The sequence below is a fragment of the Ochotona curzoniae genome, unplaced genomic scaffold (assembly GCF_017591425.1).
Source record: "Ochotona curzoniae isolate NIBS_2020 unplaced genomic scaffold, NIBS_Ocur_1.0 contig_2294, whole genome shotgun sequence".
Taxonomy (NCBI): domain Eukaryota; kingdom Metazoa; phylum Chordata; class Mammalia; order Lagomorpha; family Ochotonidae; genus Ochotona; species Ochotona curzoniae.
Window position 1 is genome coordinate 4,003,426 of NW_024465405.1, and position 22,116 is coordinate 4,025,541.

The 22,116-nt window shown below is 52.5% G+C and overlaps 1 protein-coding gene across 2 annotated transcripts in view; it reads right to left on the minus strand.

Moving 5' to 3' along the window:
- The window catches only part of IQCA1 (IQ motif containing with AAA domain 1), a 109,906-nt gene that overhangs the window by 61,820 nt on the left and 25,970 nt on the right, over positions 1-22,116 (minus strand). For both annotated transcript variants that reach the window (XM_040972482.1, XM_040972481.1), the window contains exon 7: positions 5,846-5,930. In XM_040972482.1, the coding sequence (XP_040828416.1) occupies positions 5,846-5,930 (85 nt within the window). The remainder of the gene's footprint in view (positions 1-5,845; positions 5,931-22,116) is intronic.

Here is a 22,116-nt window from a genome sequence, read left to right on the forward strand (position 1 = left end):
GGTCTCCCCCTTTTGGTTGCATACCTTTAATGTTTTAAATCTAGGTTGAAATCTTGTTTTCTGAGAATGATCTCTTTATACCCATTGGTGAATTTTTAAAATTATATTATTGATCTCTTTCTCTTTGTGCTGTGGAAGTTCTCTGCGTATCAGGAAGATCACTCCTGCCTTTGGTACTGACTCTAAATACAAAATGCTTCCTGCGTGCCATTTGTCACTTGCCTCAAGCAGGGTCATTCTTTCCCCACTGACGTCCAAAGGATCTCGCATAGCTGAATTCTTCAATATTTCCCTTTTCTGACTCCTGGATTTGCAGCACAGCTAGAAAGTTCTTTCCCAGGGAGGTTCTGGCCTATTTCTTGGCTGCTTGTTACCCTTCACGGCTTTGTTTGTTTTAAATCGTAGCTCTATTTGGAATCATTCTGGGGCAAGGCACAAAGCGGTGGGTGACCGCCAGGTTCTTCTCATGCCATTTGTTTTCTTTGGGCTCACATGTTTGGGATGCCACGTTAATTACAGGGTGCCCTCCTCCGTGTTGGGTGTACTCTTCCCCACTAAGGCCTTCTTCGTCACGTGTCTGCACCAACAGGCTCTTAATAACAGGTTTGGACACCTGCCAGACGCGTTCCTTCTCTTCACACTCCGGTTTCGGGACTTCAACGGCTGTTCGCAGTTACTGTCTCACAACCCGCAGTTCAGGACGGCCACTCCCCACCCCGGGTGCACAACACCATGCCACTGGCGTTTTTATCTGGATCCTATGATATCCACACATGGTGTCTGTGACAGTTACTTATGAATATTGGATAGTCCTAATGTGGATACTTTCCATTTCTTTGTATCTCTCGGAAGTGTCTTAAATACTTCTTCAAACGGAACAGGCGGTTGTTATTAACCGTATTACTGAGTGTTTCAACCTTGTGTTGTCATTGTTGCAAACGGAATCTATTTTCTAAGTCACGTGAGCATATACAAATAGCTTTCTGAACGTGTGTTTTCTAACTTTCCATCTTATTTCTCCTATTATTTGCAGTGCATTTCCAGTCAGCTATCTTTGCTCTTTTGCGTGTAGAGCCTTTGTCCGTATCGGCCTTTTTGATGCCTCTTTCGTCCCACCGTTCTTCACCTCTGTGCTATTTCTCCAAGAGGCCTCGGCAGTTCCCACGCGACACCCTCGACAGCGGGAGCCCTTCCTGGGCTTCTCCTGTCATCTGAAATACTTTTTAGTGCTTTTAATTAAATGCAATACTGAGTTTTGAAAGAAGATAGAAATATTTTTGTGTTAAAGAAGTACTCATATATTCAAATTTTATTGAATGCCATATGTATATTTTCAAAGATTTATTTGTAAGTCAGAGCTGCAGGTGCGGGGAGGGGGAGGGATGCCAATTGCTTGTTCACTCCCCACTTGGCCGCAGGAGCCAGTTGGGCCGGGTGGAGGCAGGAGCCAGGAGCGTCACCCAGGTCTTTACATCGGAGGCAGGGGCTCAAGTATTTGGGTCATGTTCTGCTGTTTGCCCACGTGTACTAACAGCTGGATGGGAGGTGGAACAGCTGGGACAGGAACTGACACCCACACTGGATGCCAGCATTGCAGGCGGCTTTACAACATCTGCCACAGTCTTTAGGAATGGACACTGAATCCCTTCTGGGCCCCTTGTGAGGATGTGCCACATTCCTGGGCACTCTGCGCTGTAGTCGCTCTGGCCCTCTGGGATAATGGCCACTCAGCTGCTCGTCTTACCGATCTAACGTGCTGCTGGTTCACCTTGGAATATCTCAGCTCACATTACACATTAAGATTCAACACTCTGTGCATTTGGGGTGGGTGTTGATGCAGAGATTGCGGCATTCTGGTATTGCTGCCGTGCTTTGTAAATCCAGTCACACAGGCTTTCTGTCTTCACGCTCTCTCTTCACTCCGCTGCCACATCCGGTGCAACTACAGCCACTATGACCAAGCCTGACGACTGCTAGGATTTTCTGCCAGATGTCAGTGTGCTGGCTGTTTGAAGCACGTCTTTGTGGCATCATGTCTAATTATCCTATTGGTCCAGGGAGGCAGCGCTTGCTAGTATCTCCACCTAAAGATGCAAAGCCCATGACAGAGAAGAAGTTGCAGACATTGCATGCCATGTGACTTGTCACTCATCTGTGTTTTGAAGTCAGTGTGGGGGGTGGACCAGCAGATAAGACGGTGAAGACCCTGCACCGCATGAGCGCGTATGTGCGTTTGACTCCAGGCTCTGGCTCCCGACTCCAGCAGCTCTCAGCGTGTGCCTTGGGAGGCAGCAGTGGCGGCTTGGGAAGTTGGCTCCCTGGCACTTACGGGGGCACTGGCTTGAGTTCCTGGCTGCTGGCTTCAGCTCATGGGCAGCCACTGTGGGATGATGGAGTCACGAGTGGATGGAAGCTCAGGCTGTCGCTCCACTACGTCATAAAAACTCAACTAATCCCCCTGCAGCCCTCTCTGCTTTTCCTCGCATATGAAGCAATTGTGCGTGTCTCCTCTTGGTGGCCAATCTGGACGTTCATTCCACTTCCGACTGCTTCTCACGGACTACTCAGACATTCCACTGACATTCCTAATCCGATAATGGCCACCTTTCGAAACTGACAGCAAGCATGCTGGGCCCCTGGCCGCTCAAGACTCAACTTGTGCCTGACCATTTAGCTGGAGAGACAAGAGCAAAGCCGGAAGAACGGGAAATTCTAACACCAGATTAACTTGACAGCGACTCTGGGCGGGGCAGGGCACTGCCAAGGAGTGGGGCTGATAATCAGTTTGCACGGGGCTCAGGGGGAAGGCTGGGGTCCTCTGTTGCGGGGCAAGGTTTGGGGAGCGAGGTCAGCTCCACCAGGGAGGTGAGGGAGCAGCACTCGCTGTGGATAAGGAGCTCAGCGTGCTGAGGGCTCCCACGGGGTGTGCAGGACACGGGAAGGCTATCTGCGGGGTCGTGGGGTCAGCTGTGCTGCCGATTTTACTGCTGCCTGGCACTTCTTTGTCAGCGTCGTAAACAAGGCAGGTGGAAGCAGCTTTGTAAACATCCGTGGCAGGGGTCAGTCCTGTTGCGAGTGCCAGACCTGGCCTGCCGTCCATCTCTGAGCATCGCGCAGTGACGCCCAGCCAGCCGGTTGACTCACCCACTGCTCCTGCTCGCTCCCATGCCCCACGGCAGAGCGGAGACTCTGACGGAGAACATGTGCTCCGCAGCCTGAAGTATTTACCGCCCAGCCCTGTATGGAAAATACCTGCCGATCTCTCTTGTAAGGCGACTTGTCTTGTTATGACTTCCTTAGACTCGGTTTCCCAAACAGCTCTGATGGGTGAGATGGAATACTCAATACTTTTCTTGATATTTCCTGGATCCTTGCTCATTTTGAAAAACAGAGTAAGAGAGAGATGCAGAGGGCTGCTTCATCTGGTAGTTACCCCCCACATGGCCACACGGCAGACTCTCTGGGTCTCCCACGTGGGTGCAGGAGCCCAGGTACATGCGTTATCTTCTGCTGCCTTCCCGGGCACAGTAGCAGGGAGCTGAGCTGGAAGTGGTGCAGCTGGCACTACAACTAGTGCTGGTATCAGAAGATGGCTTAACGCACTGAGCCACAATGCCAGGCTAATCCGTACTCCTTTAAAAATGGCATGCTGAGCTGGTATTGTGTCGCAGTGAATAAAGCAGCCACCTGCACTGCTGGCATCCCATACGGGCACTGGTTCATGTTCTGCCTGCTAAACTGCCAACCCACCTCCCAGCTCACGTGCCTGGCAAAGCCGTGGAAGAAGGCCCTGGGCCCCAGCACCACATGGAACACCAGAGGAAGCTACTGGCCACTTGCGGAGTGAACCAGTGGATGGAAGATCTCTCTCTCTCTATGGAACTGATTTTCAAATAAATAAAAATTTTAAAGTTATAAAATGCTATATTAATATGTGTATCTAGCAACAATGCCTGAGAATGACTTTTTTCCCCATATATGCATCAGCTCATTATTGTGATTTAAAATCTGGACCCAAGCCATAGGTGAAGAGACACAGCACCCTTTTATAAATTCCCTTGCTCTGGTTGCTTTTTAAAAATGTACTTGATTAAATTTCTGGTTTTGAGTCTTTGCCTTCTTTTCCTTTGGGGAGGTCAGGTTTTCCTGTTGTTCTCTCTTTTTCTCCTTCTTTTCCTCTCCTTCTTCTTCATTTAATTTTTATTGGAAAAGCAGATTTACAGAGAGAAGGAAAAAAACAGAGAGAAAGAGCTTCCCTCTGCTAGTTCACTCCCCAAATGGCTGTAACTGCCAGAGCTGAGCCGATCCGGAGCCAGGAGCCTGGAGCTTCTTCCGATCTCCACCTGGGTGCAGGGTCCCAAGGCTTTGGGCCGTCCTCGACTGCTTTCCCAGGCCACAGGCAGCGAGCTGGATGGGAAGCAGAGCTGTGAGGACATGATCCAGCTCCCATATGGGATCCTGGTGTATTCGTGCTATGCCATTTCTATTGCTTTCTAAGAATTCTATATGCACAGAAGCTATGTCAGGCTTGCTGTAAATGCTTTCCTTAGTTTATTATATGATTTTAATATCATTTTAGTCATCTGCCATTTGAACTGTGTGTTATTGAATACATCCGCCTATTCTCTTGCTTTCCCAGGTTTGAGGCGTTAAGTACATTAATTTGCATGCAGCACTTTGTAGGCGCTTGGCACAGGATGTCTGTGGTCACGCTGCCCGTTACTTTGTTGCTGGTTTATCCACTCCTCGCCCAACACCACGGGCTTCCACTTGCTCTGCACCTCTCTAGCTTGACTTATGCCAACACGGAGGTTCCCCGTCATCCCAGTCATTCTAGCTCTGTTCCAAAAAATTTTTGGAAATTTCAAATATCCATTTTTCTACAGGAACTTCTAAGTAAGTATATTAATCAACTTGCTTAGAGTTTGTCTGGAACTAGATTACCAGCACGGGATATGGAAAGGTAATGTTTTAGGGATTTCAAATAATTCCTCACTCAGTTTGTTCACAGCTTCGGTTCTGTCCATACACTCTGTACGGTTCTGTAAAATGCATAGATATAATTCCTTATGAAACTCGTTGAATTTTCTGTCACGTAATTTGAAAAGAGGATCATCAAATATTTCTAACTCATTTTAAAAATCTTATTATAACTGTTAAAATTTCCCAGGAAAGTTTGACTCACAGTTCTGATAGGAACATCTAAAAAAATGCTTCCATTTAGTAATGTCATATCACAGCTGAGAATTAATCAAGTAAGCTTAACCCAGCTTCTCCGGCCAAGGTTGGGCCAAAGGCATTTTCCTCGCATTAGTTTATGAAGATAATTCAAACCAGCTTTGGATGTAAATGCTGAGTGCTAGGGGAGTTCGCGGAGGCGATCCATGGTGCTGGCCTGGCAGGCAACACTCCAGGATTGAGTGAGAAGGGTTTCCTGGAGGCAGGGAGCGGCAGGCCCAGCACCCAGGCTCTGCAGGGCAGCGGCCAGAGGCGTGGTGGAGGAGTGCAGCCAGGGCTGCCTGCGGCTGGGAGGACTGGGACCGCAGGGCACTGAGAGGAACAGGGCAGTGAGACCAGCGCAGAAAGGGCTGCTCAGTCGTAGCCGCTCAGCATTCAGCCAGAGGACGCCTCCCAGTTGGCACTCTGCCGAGGGCAAGCTCACTCTGGAATGCAGTGCGGGAGACCAGGGAGTTCCAGAGTGTTCAGGCAAAACGTGTGTGGCGAGAAACCAAGTGTGTTGCCTTGTGCCTGCTGATGAGCACCCAGGGGTGTTCCCATGTACACGTTTGTGGGTAAACAACCAAGACCCAATTACACAACGACCCATTTCTCAAAACCCCCGCACCTGCTGTGGGGTCTTGTTGGAGAAAATGACGGCAGAGCCTCCTTCTTCTTCGCTGGGGTAGTCGGGAAACGTGCCGGTGAGATTCCTGCAGGAGACAGGGAGGGCCGAGTGAGTGGGACCCACGGCTGTCCCGATGGGCACGTGCTCCTGTCACTGACGGCGGGCAGACCAGGTGGGAAGCCTGTGGATCAGGAGCAAGGCACGCGCAACCCGAGACATTCAGGGTGGGTCCCTTCCTCTGGGAACAACGTTGTTGTTTTTCTTTTTTTTTTTTTTTTTTACAATAGATCATGCTTTATTTCTTCTTCTTCTTTTTTTTTTTCTTCTAAAAATATATTGAGGTACTCTGCTTTTTGAGTTAAGGGTGAAGACAGACACACAAATCATTTCTTCCTGTTTAACCTTTAGGATAAACACAGGATTTTGACGACAAATCACAAATCCAGTGCCTGGGTGTGAAACACACACCTGCACTTCAGAATCTTTTACGTTTGTGTTACATTGTGTAGCGTGGAGTGCCACATCGGTGAGACAGGCTTTCAGATTCCACGTTGGCAATTTCATATGGAACATACATTTAATATTTCTAAAGGAAGCTGGCTTTGCCACAAATGTCACATTGATTCAACACCGAGAAGGGAAAAAGTTCCTGCCAATCTGGTTCTATTAATTCCCAACTGTGTAACAAGCGAAGAGATGGGGAGGACCACATTTCAAATGACTTCATAACCACGTTCTCAAACGCTCCCAGGAGCCCTTCACACTTCAACAGCTTTTGAGGATTCCAGAAAGCTTCCTGTGTGACTTACAGTCAATATTTAATTTTATATTCAATTTTATGTTTATGTAGATATCTAATTAGATATTTAAACTTGGGAATTTCTAAAATACATATATCTAGTTCATGAAAAACAATCTGATTATATGCTAATGCACACCTACACATTCTTATAAATATTACATATATTTTTCCAAACAACAAGACATTCCCGAGTCGTGCTACAAGTCTCTTTGTCTTCCAGTGGAAGCGAGTGGCATGACTGTGACTGCTTCCGGAATCTGGTGCCATGTGCAGAGTCAGTCCGCCCTCCCACACACGCCAGAGGCAAAGAGGGCGGAGGGACACGTTACGGGCCCTTCACACAGGGCACATACTCTGCTCTGAGTCAACCGGCGACTGGATGGGGAGGCTCCCTGGAGGCTGCTGGGACATGAAGTCTGAAATGGCCTGTTGTGGCTGGGATGTGTTCTCAGTCCCTGTAATGCTCATGAGTTTGGGAGTTTGGTGAGCAAGGTGGTGGTATGGAAAGGTGGTGGAACTTCTAAGAGGTGCACTTAGGGACCAGAGGTCGGGTCCCTAGGGTGCTCATCATCTATCTATCCATCCATCCATACTCACCCACCCATCCACACACCCACCCACCCACCCATCCACTCACCCGTCCACCCACCCACCCACTCACCCACCTAGCCATCCGTCCATTCACATATCAGGCTGGGGAACCTTTTATTTGGCTAAGAGCCTTCTGGATAGCAGTTGTATAAAATCATCACGTTAATAGCCTGCTATAGATACACTGGATTTCAAGCCTTGCTGTGATTGCCTTGACAGGGCCAGACCACATGACTTTGTGGACCTTACATGGCCTAGGCTGGATGGCCCTCTCCCTGAGTCAGAACACATCTGTTTAGCACCAGCTAGACTCTGGACACAATGAGGGGAGACACGGACCTGAGATGGCTGAGGCCAGGCACAGCAGCTCTTACCTTCCACAGTCATGGGACTGTCCGAAGCCTCAATCTGCCCCACACATTGCCTGTCCATGAAGCCCACTGCCCAAGCCCTTCTCATGGCTTGGCCATGTCCTGTCTCATATCTGCACGGTCCAGGCTGACCAGGACTCAAAACCCTGTCACTGCTTCCTTATTCCCTCCACAGCCCCTTGTCCAAGCGGCTGGGGGGTACTTTCATTTCTACATGTTGCAGCTTGTGTGTGGAAGCTGCTAGAACAAAATGGAATTACTTTGCCCAAGCCCTGACAACAGCAGCAAAAGGATAACAAGTAAGCCCGAGAGACGATGAAGGAGGGGTCCACACTCACGGCTGATAACCACAATGACCCTAAGAGTCCCAGCCAAGATCCCAGCCCTGCACCCAGGCCACCTGCAAGGACACCTGCACTTCAGAATCAGCTGAGAAGCCAAGACTGCGGAAGGAAGATGGCTTCCACAGGCCTGCTCTTCCTCCTGCTTTAGCCTTTGCAACCCTCTCTGGGTGTCCCCTCCCCCAGTACCGTCAGACTTCATGACTGCACATGACCCACTGCAGTCACTGCTCTGATCTTCCTGCCCAAACGCAGCGACCGCCGCAGGACCGTCCTCTGCTATTCAGTGTGACCACAGTTAGTTATTTGAAAGTCAGAAAGGGGGTGGGGGTGGAGAAGAGGGAGGGAGGGAGGAAGGGAGGGAGAGAGAGCAAGAGAGAGAATCTTCACCTGCTGGGTCACTCCCCAAATGGTGGCAACGAGCCAGGCTAAAGCTGAGTTCCAGGAGTTTCACATGGGTCTCCCATATGGCTCCAGGGGGCCCAAACATTTGGGTATTACTCTGCCCATGTGTCCAGTCCATTAGCAGGAAGCTGGTTTAGAAGTAGAGCAGCTGGAACATGAGACAGTGTCCACAGGAGCTGCCAGTGACATAAGAGACAGATTGACCTGCCATACACAATGCTGGCCCTGTGACACGGGCTTCTGATGACACAGAACAAATCAATACAGATCCTACTCTGTCATCTCCTCCTGCTGTACCAGGGGGACACCGGCACACCAGGGCGCAGGCAGCAGGCCGCTGCCGCATACAGGGAGCAAGCGGCAGGGCTCCGGCTCATCCTGCCGGAGAGACCCACGGAGAGACCCCCGAACTCCAGGTGGAGTGCAAGGACAAGTGCTATTTTAGCTTTCAGGGCAAACAGCTGGGCTCAGACAGCCTTGACCGCAGGGGATGGCCCACCTCGGATGCCCCCTGGAGTAACCAAGGAGCCCAAATTACATGCTGTCAGCAACAGGCGCTTGGTGATCAAAAGTGGGAATGCAGGTTTCTGCTGTCTGTGGAATCCGATCCTCCGAAGAGCTGCCTGTTCCTGCCTCTGCTGAGCCGGGAGCCCCACATCACCATGGTGGTGAGCCTGGGAAACTTGTGGAGGGCTGGGCAGTCATGTGCACCTAGACCTCGGCACTTCTGCCGGAATGCGTGCAGGTGCCAGGGAGGGGGCTGCCACCTGCACACAGGATTCGCCCCTCAGAGGCCCCTTCTGCCAAGCTTGGGCCTTCTCACACCCCCTAGACCCCAGAGTCCTCCTCTTCCTGCCTGCCCCCTCTTGTCAGGATGCAGCTCACAAGCGGAATTCTCAGGGCCGCCCCAGCTTCCTGCTCAGCTCCCAAGAGATGGTCCCTGGTGTGGCCCCACTAAGGCAGTCAGGGGCTGCGTTGGGCCCCCACACCTCAGGAGGTTGCCTCAGTATATGTAGGCTCCCTGCAGACACCAAGGGTTCAGGATGGCTCTGACTCTGTCGGGTCAGGATCCCCCTAAAGGGCGGGCTTTTGGGCACCAAGATGGATGGGCATAGGGGCAAGACAGTATGAGGAAGACCTGGGGAGGAGGTGCCCTGTATGAGAAGGGAGAGGAGTGTGGGGCAGCCCCACCCTCCAGCATCCACCTGCTCACAACTGGGGACCATGGTACGTTTCTGAGGCTGCTGGACTTGGCTGGGCAGCCCTGACAGATGACCGCCCAGGCTTAGCAGCGCCGTTGTCCATCTCCCTCCTTCTCGGCTCCCGTGCAGGCTCCGTCCAGCTCTCCTATGACCTGGCTTCTCTGTCTCACTCCTGAAGGGCACATGAGCAGCGTCTGCCCTCTGCATCACCCTCCAGGCACTCGCTCTCCCCACAGGGACCACGCCTGCTCCGTCTGCTCTCCTGGGTCCTTCTCGCTTCCCCACCTGTGAATGCCGGGTTTCACACTCTGCTCCATATTGCAAACCTCCTCCTCTTCCTCCTCTGGCTTTTTTTTTTTCTATTTCAGAAAGTGGAAACTCCTTCTCCCAGTTGCTCCAAGGACCCAGGCCAGGGATTGTCCTTAACTTCTTCTCCACCCAAGTTCAACCCACAGCACATCCTGCTGCTGGTTCCCCCTTGCCTGGGGCCAGGCCAGCTGTTACTGGGATACCCACACCTAAATCACCTTGTGCCACCTTGCTCAGAGTTCACCAGTTCTCCCCAGTTCTCTTACCCAAAAGGAAATCCGCACCCAAAACATTGTTTTACTCAGGATGGGCCAGGCTGTATGCAATTAACAGCAGTGGCCCCATTTGCCTTCCAGTGTCCCAAGTCAGTCACTGGACTGTTGTCCCCCTCCATGCAGTCTCAGCCCCTCTGTGGCCCCATCTCCACGGCCTCCCACCTGCCCATGGGAAGCACCACACGTGCCCTATTCCTCCACTTTCTGCAAGGTTTTGCTCATGTGTGGCCAAGCCAGAGGGGTCCTCCCCGACCACCTCGTGCAGATCTCCCTCTGATTTCACAAGCACAGGTCCCTGTGAGGGTGTCCCTGTGGACTTGAGAAGGAAGGAAGGCAGCCTACTCTGGCTTTGGACAATAGGCTCAGTGCCTCCGTGCAGGGTGGAAGGCACAGCTGTGCACTGCTTAGGAGCATCTCCTCCTGGGGACTGTTGTGTATGTGTGTGTGTATTGTGAGTGTGTATGTGTGTATATGTGTAAGGGTATGCTATGAGTATGTATACATATGAGCATGTGTGTAAGTGTATGTAAGAGTGTGTAACTACATGTGTGTGCTGATGTGTGTGTGAGTGTATGCATGAGTGTGTGTGGTCCAGGGCTGGCTGATACAGAGAGCATCACTTGTGCTCTAGCAGGTGCAAGCATCTTCTCTACTAAAAACAAAATCTGCCACAAAATCCTGTGAAACATGAGCAAGCGCAGAGCATGAGTCTCTGCAGGTTCAGCATTCAGTCACGCCTTTGCCTCAGCCATGCGCCCAACGCCATGTGGTCATGTGGGCACCTTTGCATTTGTGCCGCTCTGCTGGTTCATAAGTCAACACACAGCGCCTGTCGGGTCCCTGTGGTCCCTGTGGGGTGTCCTTGCTGGACTCCCTCCCCTCCCTCAAATCCTGGTACCAGGCAAGGAAGCAGCCCCTCCTGCCCAGCGTCCACCCTGTGGAGTGCAGCAAGTGAAGCAGCGCTCATCACACAGCTGCGTGAGACAGCCCGGGCCATCTGCAGACCCGCTTTCCTTCCACTCAGGTCTACAGAACAAAAAGGAGCCATGGCAATGGGAGACACCGACCAGAGGACTGTACCTGTGTGAGAGGCAGGTGCCTATGGACTTAGCTGCCACTTCCGAGTGGTTCACGCACATTTAGTCACCTGCTGGTATGGTGTACAGGGTGGGATTTCTCTACAAGCAAGAATCTCCAAGGACAGCCCCAAGAAGGGAGCTGAGATGCCCACCCAGTTCCTGGCTTCCCTAGGGAGTGTCTCCCAAGGGACCGTGTGCTCGGGCACCTCCCAGGCTGAGTAGCTCCTGCAGCAGTCACTGCCTCCTGTCTTCCCATCGGTGCCACATCTCGCCCAGAGATGTCTCTGCTAAATCGCACTGTCTAGGACTGGGGCCCCCAGCCCTCAGACGGGGCCTGCACCCCATCACACCCTTCTCCCGAGGGCCGGGGTTCTACGCGTTGACACTGCCTTGAACTCCAACCATCCTGTCACTCCTTGGGCTCTCTTCAGCCCTCCATCTCCCACACTCCCACCAGGTCTGCAGCCTGGCAGCCCAGCTGTCCATCTCTGTCTTTGATCTCCCAGAGGCAACGTCCATCCTGAGGCTGCCTTAGCCTTAGAGACGCATCCTGCCAGGCAGCCCCCCACTTTGGCACACAGCCAGCGGCTATGCCCCTGTCTCTGGGATTTTAGGAAAGGGACTTCAAAAGTTCATGGGAAAAAGAGGAATAAGATTGCCAGATTGTACCACATATCACAGATCCACTGTGGGTTTCTTGAGGGAGCTCTCCATCATGGCTGTGCTAACAGAACTGACATTCCCAGCAGCAGTGTCTACCAGGCCCCGTTCTCTGACTCCTGGCCAGTACGTCTGTGTGCGTGTGTAATCTTTTTGATAATAGCTCTTCTAGCCAGAGTCCTTAAATATGTACAGTTAATAATAATTCAAAAGAGGGCGCAGAAAATTTTAAATCCATGCATAGTCCCCGTTCTCCCCTCCCTCGCCACACGCATACGATGCATAATCTCTATGAACATCTTGAAAATGCCTGGTGTAGCGCACGAGAAGTGGGGCGTGTAGGATCTGGGGGACCCTTTCTGTGCCCGGAACATTCCCACTGTAGCTCTGCAGTGGGAGGTGGGTGGGATTCTCCTGAAGGCAGGGGGGCACCCGGCACTGCGGTGGCAGCCGTGAGACCTGTGCCAGCCTGCCCAGGCCTGCTGCCGCACTGCCTTACCCATCAAGGCAGCTGCCCTTGGCGCACAGCTTGCAGATGTCTGCTGAGCACAGCAGCCGTGCTTGAAGGGCAGACGTTCTGTCCAAGCTCACTTCGCATGGTTTTACAAGGTCAGGGTGAAGATGCATCAAGGACAAGCCCAGGCACCTCTGGAGTCGTAGGCATGACAACAGGGGAGAGAGGGCCTGCGGGCCGGGTCTGTTATTCTGCCCGGTGGCAGGAAGGGGTAGCAGCGGGACCCAGCCGTGCCTGCAGCTCGGGGCTGCCGCCTGGCTTCCCTCACGGAGGACAGCACAGTGTCCCTTACCCTGCCACCAGCACGAGGGTTTGTGACGAAGCAATACGGTGCTTTTCAGTAAAAGCCGATTTCACGTTTTGTGCCTGGTGTTCTGCTGTGTCTAACAGTGTATTATAATGGCATGTGTGATGTTTACAGAGGTATCGGCTCCATTTTCTTCTACACTCCTTTTTTGCTTGTTATAGTCGAGAAATTGCACCTGCCCCCCTACCCCAGGGGTGGCTTTAAATTCTCAAATCTGGTTTTACCAATTAAAGCCATCATGTCTTTGCAACGGTGTCCCTCTCCTTTGATGACTTTAAGACTGCATCAGTCAGGGAGTCCACGCCCCGTCCCTCGGTGTCAGTTCCTGGGCTCTCTGTCTCCTTGATCTATGCTCGCGATTTCATATTAGTACAATGCAGTTACCTTATTTTTCTTTATGATCTACTTGCAAATAAAGTGCCATTTGTCCTTCCCTACTGTTCTGATTCTCTTATTTTAATCCTAATGACTTTAATAATTATGTTTTCGAGTTCCATAAATTATCCTGTTGGGATTTTAATTGAAATCGCATCAACCCCATAAATTACCCAGAATAGATTGATCCTGTTTCTATGAAATGGCCAACGTGGCGCGCCTCTCCTTGGCTCGGTGGAGAGGCACGCCACGTTGGCCTGGTTCCTGCAGTGACCAGGGGACCGTGAGCCCAGCCTTGCTTTACCTGCAACAGAGAAGCTGGGGTTGCCTGAGGTCTGTGAAGGACCACGCTGTCCCCGCCTGAGGTCTGTGAAGGACCACGCTGTCCCTGCCTGAGGTCATGCTGTCTGTCCCCCTCATCTCAGCATCCGTCCTGCTCCTGCCATGGACTTCACCGCCCTTGTGAGTGGACGGGGCTGGTGATTCAGTTCCAACCCATGGTAGATGCTCAGGGAGACCAGATGTCCTCTCTGTGCATGTGCCCCAGGATACTGGAGCCTCCCCCATGCTTCCCGGCTCTCATCTCCACTTATTAGGATACTTAGCTGCAGTACTGACAAGCCCACCCAGCCGGGTACTGAGGGTACTGAGCAAGACCGCAGCCCGTGGCCTGCTGGGAGCCAAGGCAGGGAGCCGATGTTGCCAGCAACCATGAGAGCTCGGCAGCAGAGGAGGCCCTGGATGCTACGTGCAGGCCTGGAGGAGCCAGATCAGTGGAGCCCAGGTTCTCGGGGCGGGCCCTGTGAGAGAACACACACCGGCTCTCTGGAGTGACTAGGTGGAGTGCTTGTGCAGCAAAGGGCAGCGAGCAAATGGCACTCCCCGCAGGGAGTGAGGCTCCGACAGCAGGAATACCCTCCGAGTGCAGGCTGAGTTTCCCAATCGCAACTCAGACTCAGAATGTTGTGTGGCCAGACACTCCAGAATGTTCTACCACCGGACACGCTGGAAGGTTCTACAACAGACTCCACAAGAGGAACCCCTCCCACGGTGGGACTTGATACGTGACATATTCCGTCAGTGCCCTCAGGCGAGGCGGGGACGCACGTGTGACGCGTGAGACGCCCGAAGGACTCTGGGTTTAGTCTTGGGTCTCAGCTCTGAGACACGGATTGCAAACTCTGGAAACGAGACTGCCCAATCCAAACACTGCTGGCACCAAGGGTTTCGGATGAGGAGGGACTAAGCCCGCGGCGCCTGGCCCACCAGTCGTCCCTCACAGCCAAGTTCAGCGCCACGCACGGGGGAGGCAGCATGACTTCCTGACATTTAATCAAGGATTAACATTGCTTTTTCTTTAAAAAAAAAAAAAAACTAAAAACATGTTCCACAAAGCTAGCTGCCTTTCTCCTCTTCCATCTGAAGAAGCTAGGACAGGAGTATTTTCCAGTTAGTACCCAGGAGGTGCGGGGTGCTGGGTGAAAGTGCCTGTTGCATAAAGCATGCAGACTGTTGAGAAGTCTCACCCAGATGTGACAATGTCCAGCTCTGGGGTTTGGGGTGATCTAAGAATACGGTCCACAACCCCTCCCGCCTGCCCTCGCCAACCACCACCCGGTGCTAACTCTGAAGCCTTGCCGTTTCAGACTCACAGCATAGAGATTTATCTGTGTTTCAGCAAGTAAGAAAAATATATGGATGGAGGGGTTTCCGGCCGGTCCCCCCATGTACCCAGCCACCTCCACGAATGTCAGCAGACTCATAAATCGTCTCCTGTGCTCAGAAGAGAGCAGTGTGCGCCCGCACAGAAGCCGCTGCCGCGTCACCCGCTGCCCATAAATTCGCTTGCACGCAATCAAGGCAATGGGCTGCACATGGACGCAATTATCGCAACCCTCCCTCTCTCCCTGCCACACGGAGGGGCTCGCCTTGCCGCCGACGGAGGGGCTCGCCTTGCCGCCGACGGAGGGGCTCGCCTCGCCGCCGAGGACGGGAGGGGACAGGGATTTCACCCACGGCACGCTGCAGACGGATGTCCCGCTACTCGTCCCGAGCAGTGACTGGCAGCTAGCGCCAGGCCTCGGCAGCCCGCCTGATGGGGAAGCAGCTTCCAGAATTCCACTCCTGTTTGAATTCTCCCGGGACACCCCCACAGATTCCTTTCTAAAATTCCTTTCTTAGAACAATACGCTCTGGGTGACGGGATGGACTGGTTTGGTTTTTGAGAAAATGATCTATGCGTTTTATGTTTGCTTTCCGGTCTTTGATAATATTTATGCAGAGAAACGAACGCCCAGGCAAGAGCAGAAGGCTTCTGGAAGGAAGTGGAGTCCCTCATTCAAACTGTCTCCAGCCCCGCTCAAACTCCACCTGTCACTCGTCACTCGTCATTTGTCATCCATCACTCGGCACTCCTCCGGCAACCGTTCCTTCTTGCAGGAGGAAGTCATTTCCTTTTCGAAGCCAAGAATCAAAAAGCTTAAGGAAACGAAAAAGATTTCTTTTTAAGAAGCTCGCGGAAAACACACACTAGGAAAAATGTAATCCATGCACGGATTTAACCTTACGGGGGCAACAAAATCAACTCCTTTAGCCATATGGCCGCGATTCCGGTGTTGATGGAGCACGAAGGCAAGCTCCTGTCGGTCTGAGTGTGTGCACCACTGCAGGACACAGAGCTGTGAGTCTGTGACAAGAGTCTGCTCTCGTCTCCCAGTCCCAGGGGACAGCAGTGTAGACCCCACTGGTCATGGTCCTCCATGCTCCCAGATTATACACGGGCTGTGCAGGCAGAGTCTGCCTTCCTGCAGAAGCCTCCAGAGCTGGCTACGCAGAGCCTGTGACCCCTACATGGGTAACTTACTGGAACCCCAGGATTTGTGGGTCACAGGCACCTGGCGCCTGCGTAAGCCCCAAGTGCCCAGAGCTGCTGGGTGCTCTGAAGGTGATATACTGTGACACTCATCAAAACCTGTTGATTTCATACCAGCTGTGCACCTGCTCCGCTGGCCCCAGAGGATCACGTCTGGGCCCACCTTTCCCGACAGCCTCCATCAGCCTCACAGATTTTCCACGACAGCAACAGAAGGGAAAAAATGCTGAGGCCCCTTCTCCTGTGAGCCACATTTACATGGTTCATGTTCCCGTTCCCCAGGCGACAGCCGCCCCGAGGAGTCACGGAAAATGTGATAACACGGAGAATTCGCAATAACAAGCCCCAGCTCACCTCCACGAATACCCGCTCCTCTCGCCCTGCGTCTTCCGAAAACTTTTTTTTCCTGTCTCAAAATGATTCCTGTTTCCTGCAGAAAACTTGTCTTATACAGGAAAAGAACAAACACAGGTTCGGTCCCTGGACTCTGAGGATGGCTATTGTGAACGCCCTGGTGGCTTCTTTTTGATGTCCTTCAAAGTCCCTGGAGAGAGAACAATCTAGAGCCTTCCCTCGAAAACCAACTCCGGTTGCACACAATGCTGCTGTTTCAGAAGTCTTCACTCAGCCAGTGTTAGCGCCAAGGCTGCCAGAAACTGTGCTTTTTTTTCTTTTTCTTTCTTTTTTTTTTCCAACTTACCTGACTTCTCAGAGTCTGCTTTGTCATCTATAAAATAATTGGGGCAAGTTTCCTCAAATCCTACACTTTTTCCCCTCCTCTCATTGTCCCTCTCTTTTCTCCCCTCCTCTCTCTATCCTTGCATCTCTCTCTTCTTTTTAGCCATGCAGAACTGTCCCCATCTCTGTGTGAGGAAGTTGAGTTGTAGGGGAAAGAGAAGGTGTCAGGAGCCAGGAGAGCTGGGTGCCCTGGGGGACTCCTGCCGCTGTTTTCTGTGACTCAGCCCTAAGCAGCCAGGTGCACCATGGAGGGCAGGGGCCCGTGTTGGCACGCACAGGAGGACCCATGCTTGGAGTGTTTGTTCCAGGTGTACAGCTGGTCAACCACGAACCCGGGGAAGCCACCAGAGAGCCCAGGGCTGCACCTGCTGCCCGGCGCTGACTCAGAAGGGCAGGTGAATGGCCCATGAGTGCGGCTGAGGGGAAGGAGCCATGGGTAAAGGCGTGACAGCAGATAGAAGGAGGAAGGCACCCAAGGCACTGTTGGCCAGGCTGTAGGGGCAGGGGAGGGTGCAGACCGTCATCTGTTGCTCCTGGCCGCGGGCTGGGGCTGGGAGAGACATGCTTTGCTTGCCCTGTGGCCCCAGCTCCCTCTGAAGCTCCTGCTCACCGCCAAGGTCACTTCCTGGGTCTGGGGTCACCGCAGGGGAGCGGTGATTGTGGACTTCCTGTTCCCATTGGCTGAGAGGGAGAAGGAAGGGTGCAGGAGGAAACCACAGCTTCCTGCCCTGGGCCTCCGTGCACTGCGGACAGACATTGCTCTGGTTCCTGGAGTTCCTCCACATCTCCCGGTTGCTCTGTGTCCTGGAGATCCTGGAGGCCCCTGTGTTCAGTTCACGCCTCCTTGGTCTACTCTGTGTTGCTCCAGTATTGAGTCCCCCACATTACTCCACATCCCCCCGTGTGCCCTGCTGCACAGCTTTACTCCATGGTCCTCAGGTTATTCCACTCCAGCCCTAAGCTGCCCCATGGCCCTGTGCCCTGCCTTAGCCTGAGCTAAGAGATGCCTGCAGCCCTGTTGTTAGGGGTGTGGGTGTGGCCAGCAGCGCATGCTGCCCACTGCACTCTGAGTCTCTGGTGAAAGTCACCACGGAGGGTGCAGTGGGGGTCCCTCATTTACTCATGCCTGTGCAAGAAGCAGGCACAAGCCATACACACACACACACACACACACACCAACACACACTACCAACATACACACACCAGTACACACCCCCAATACACACACCTCACTCTTCACTCATGCCTGTGCAGGAAGCAGGCACAAGCCATACACACACATACATACCCCCCAATAAACACACACCCCAACACACACTAGCAACACACCAGTACACACCCCAATACACACACACACCAATACACACACCAATACACACACCCAATACACACACACACCAACACACATACTACCAACACATACACCAGTACATACACACAGTCAACACATACGCCAACACACCCTAACACACATGTACACATCCCAACACCAACACACAGACACCACATACTACCAACACACATATATACACACTGAGACATGCACCCTATACCCTTCTGGACTGGGACAAGGGCTGTGGCCTCTTTGACGGGGTCCCCTTTCTGTGCTGCAGAGCAGGCACAACTCAGGAAAGAGCCAGGCCATGGCGGCAGAGACAGGTGGCATCCTCAGGTCAGGTTAGGGCTTTCGCAGAAATACCCCTTGGGGCAGAAGGTGACCACTGGGGTTCCAAGGAGCTGAGACGCACAGGTGACTGTGACGCCCAGGATGTGGGGAGAAGGGAGAGCATCCTGCTGCTCCCTCAGGGACAGGAACCATAGGCACATGAACTGACTACAAAGAGGTTATGGCCAGTACCCCTTGAAAATAAAGCTTACAGGGCCTGGTGCAATAGTCTAACAGCTAAAGTCCTCAGCTTTCATGAACCGGGATCCCATATGGGCACTGGTTCTAATCAGGGTGGCTCCACTTCCCGTCCAGCTCCCTGGTTGTGGCCTGCAAAAGCAGTCAGGGACAGCCCATAGCCTTGGGACCCTGCACCCATGTGGGAGACCTGGATGAAGCTCTGGGCTCCTGGTTTTGGATTGGCGCAGCTCTGGCTGTTGCCACCAGAGTGAAACACTGGATGGAAGATCTTCCTTTCTGCCTCTTCTCCTGTCTGTATACCTGACTTTGCAATAAAAATAAATAAATCTTAAAAAAAGAAGAAAATAAACCTTATGGACGTGTGTTGAAATGTGTCTGACAACTTTTGATGGATGCTAAGCAGGAGAACCAACCACAGCAAGATGTTTCTGGAAACAAGAGCCACACCTGTGACTTTATACCTATGAGTTCACACCTGGGACTTCACACCTGGGACTTCACACCTGGAACTTCACACCTGGGACTTCCAGTCACCAAGTTGGTAGTCATTTTTTTTTTTTTAAATTACATTGCATTATGTGACAGTTGTAGGTACTGGCATTCCCCCCACCCCTCCCCCAACCCGCCGCCCATGGTGGATTCCTCCACCTTGCTGCATTGTCATTTGTTATAGCATCACTGGCAAACTGATGCAACACTTCAATTACATGCAGACCAGTGAATCGCATGAAGCACGTAGGATCCTTGGCAGAAACCAAGTAGATCCCCATTAACTACATACACACCCAGTGACGCCCATCACCAAGCACTGGGGAGGCTGAGGAAGGACAGGGAGCAGCTTCCCACGGAGTGAGTCGCCACTCCATTTAAGGCAGCTCCTTCTGTGCACAAATACAACTGAACTGTCTGGACGTGAGCAGCTGTGAGGCAGCGGATGTGCCCGGCTCAAGGTCTGGCCTCCGGGCTCCTTGGGCAGTGTTGTGGTTTGGATTACTGACTGAGTACCCCTGAAGGCCCAGGTACTGAGGCCTTGGTTGCCAAGTCTTGGCTGAATAGATTCAGAGTGGAGACTCCATCCATGGGTGGGGGTGGCTCCAGGGCTAGGTCTTTGGGGCTGTGCCCACGGGAGGTACTCTGCAGAGATGGCTGGCTGAACAGGTCAGGCGGGCTTCCCAGGTCCCCACAGGTCTTCTCGGTACACCCTTCTGCCTCAGCCACACTAACGGGGCCACATGATCATGGACAGCGGCGAGCCTCTAAATCGTAAATGGAAACAGGTTCCTTCCGAATGGCTGCTCTGCCTGTTAGGTAGCGACCAAGAGCTGACTGATGCAGCTGGACAGGTGACCTCCCCACGCACACCCCAGGGCCTGCACAGCCAGGGAAACCTCAGAGAACCCACCCAAGTTTGGCCAGACCTCCTTTGAGACCCCAGCGGGTGGTGACCAGAGAGACCCCTCCTTACACACAGGGGGTGTGCCAACTGTGCAGAACTGCAAAGCTGGCGACAACAGAACACAAGAAGAAACTCCCACACTAGGACAAGTCTGTGTGAAACAGAGCAGCCCACCAAGAGTGGGTGGCCTATGTGCCTCACTTGTGTGGCCTCCCCGAACCCCAATACCTGCCCCGGCAGGTGGGGGCACGTGCTGCTCTAACTTCCGTCTCCTGCTAGTGGCACGGGGAGGCCTGGGAAGTGATGCCCTTGGGCTCATGCCAGGCAGGGTGTGTAGGCCAGGAGGCCGGGGGCGGCTCTTGAAGACAGAGTCGCTGTGCTTCTCTCTGCAGCTTTCTAGCAGATCAGAATGTGACGTGACTGCCAGAGTAACAGGTCACCACGGACGACGCCCCATCTTGCCTAGGGCAGTGTGTGCTTGGGGTGCTAGTGCAGCCCGTGTGCTCCCCAGCGCCGCCCCTGCTTGGTCCTTTTGGGCTGCTGACATTTCCCCTGGGCTCTAGATTGGCAGGTTCATTGTGATGCCAAGTAACCGTGACCACAAGCCCGTTCGGCGTTTATGAAGGAAGAGGAAAAGCGGATGGTGCAAACCTTTGTAGGAGTGTTTTCTGAGTTAAGGTAAAAAGTTAAATGTCAAACACTTTAGTCTTTTCAAATACACTTAACACATTAGAGATGACTCTCTCTCACACACACACACGCGCGCGTGCCAAAAAGGGGGCTGGCTAAACATGGGTGCTGTTCACAGAGGGAGAAAGTCCACAAAGACAAAAAGTAACTCCCCAACCCCCTGTTCATATCATACATGCAAAGTAAAGGATGACGGAGGCTGCGGTTTCACTGAGCTGGCAAGCTACTTAGCAGATTAGGATCGAGTTATTAACTACTGTGTCCAGGTCATCGCAAGTTAAGCAATCCTTAAAATCACGGCTTTGGAAAGCATTGCAAGGTCAAGGGAAAACCCCAATGGTAAAGTTTCAGAAGTTAGAAAAGGGATTCCTTACACTGTGATTAAAATATCTGTGTCAGAGACAAGGACTGGAGTGAGGCAGGTCCAGGGCTGCCAGCGTCTCTGTCCGAAGTGACAGGCGAGACTCGGCGCATCATCCTTAAAATAAACCCCGCAGAATTTCTACAATGAGGACGCATTACTTTTAATATCAGAAAATATGTCATTTTAAAAAACCCTTATAATCGACATAAACCCCAAGTAATCATGGCTGGGATTGCGGAGTGCTGGTTTAAGTTGCTCCTGGCACATGTGCATCTTGTAAGGGCAACGTCCAAGTCCTGGCTGCTCCTCTTTCAACTCAGCTCCCTGCCAACGCAGCTGGGCAAAGCAGTGGCAGACGGCTCAAGCTCCCGGGCACCTGCGTGCATGTGGGAGGCCCAGACGGAGCTTCAGCCTCCTGGATTCTCCCTGACCCAGTTGCAGCCCTTCGGAGAATGAACAAGCAGATGGAGCATCTGTGTGTGTCTCTCTCTTTCTATAACTCTGCCTTTCAAATGAAACACAGCAGCAGCCGTACAATGCACTGCGGCTGTGGCGAGGGCTGGCTGCGGGGCCAAGCACATGCATTCTGGACTGTGAGCCCACAGGAACCATGACTTGTAATAATTCATTGGGCTGCCCTCGCACGTCTTATTGGAATTTATCCTGGGGCTTGATGGTGTTTCATGTTTCAAAAGACAATATTTGTTTTATAGTTGCTTTTGGTTTAAAAAAGCAAAGAAAAAGAACTTTATCAAAGTCAATCAGATAAACCTAATCCAATTAGGAAAATAAATGTGCCCTGGACCTTAACATTACTTCAAAAGAGGGATTTTTCTGTCTCTGTGAATTCATTGCAGTCGGCCCGAGAGAACGGCTCCCGCAGACCCCTGGACCCGCGGGGCAGGGACGCGGGGTGAAGTGTTCTCCTGGGCCTGGCCCGCTGGTCTTCAAAGCCGCCTGTAAGCCCAGGATGACCCTGGGCACCCCGTGATGACCAGCAGGGCCTCTCAAGTCTCCCACGAGCACTCGGGGCTTCCAGGCGTGGGGGGAGGAGCTCAGCTCTCCAGCCAGCTTCACCCCCACCCGTTCCTGAGCCGGCAGACGATGTCAGGA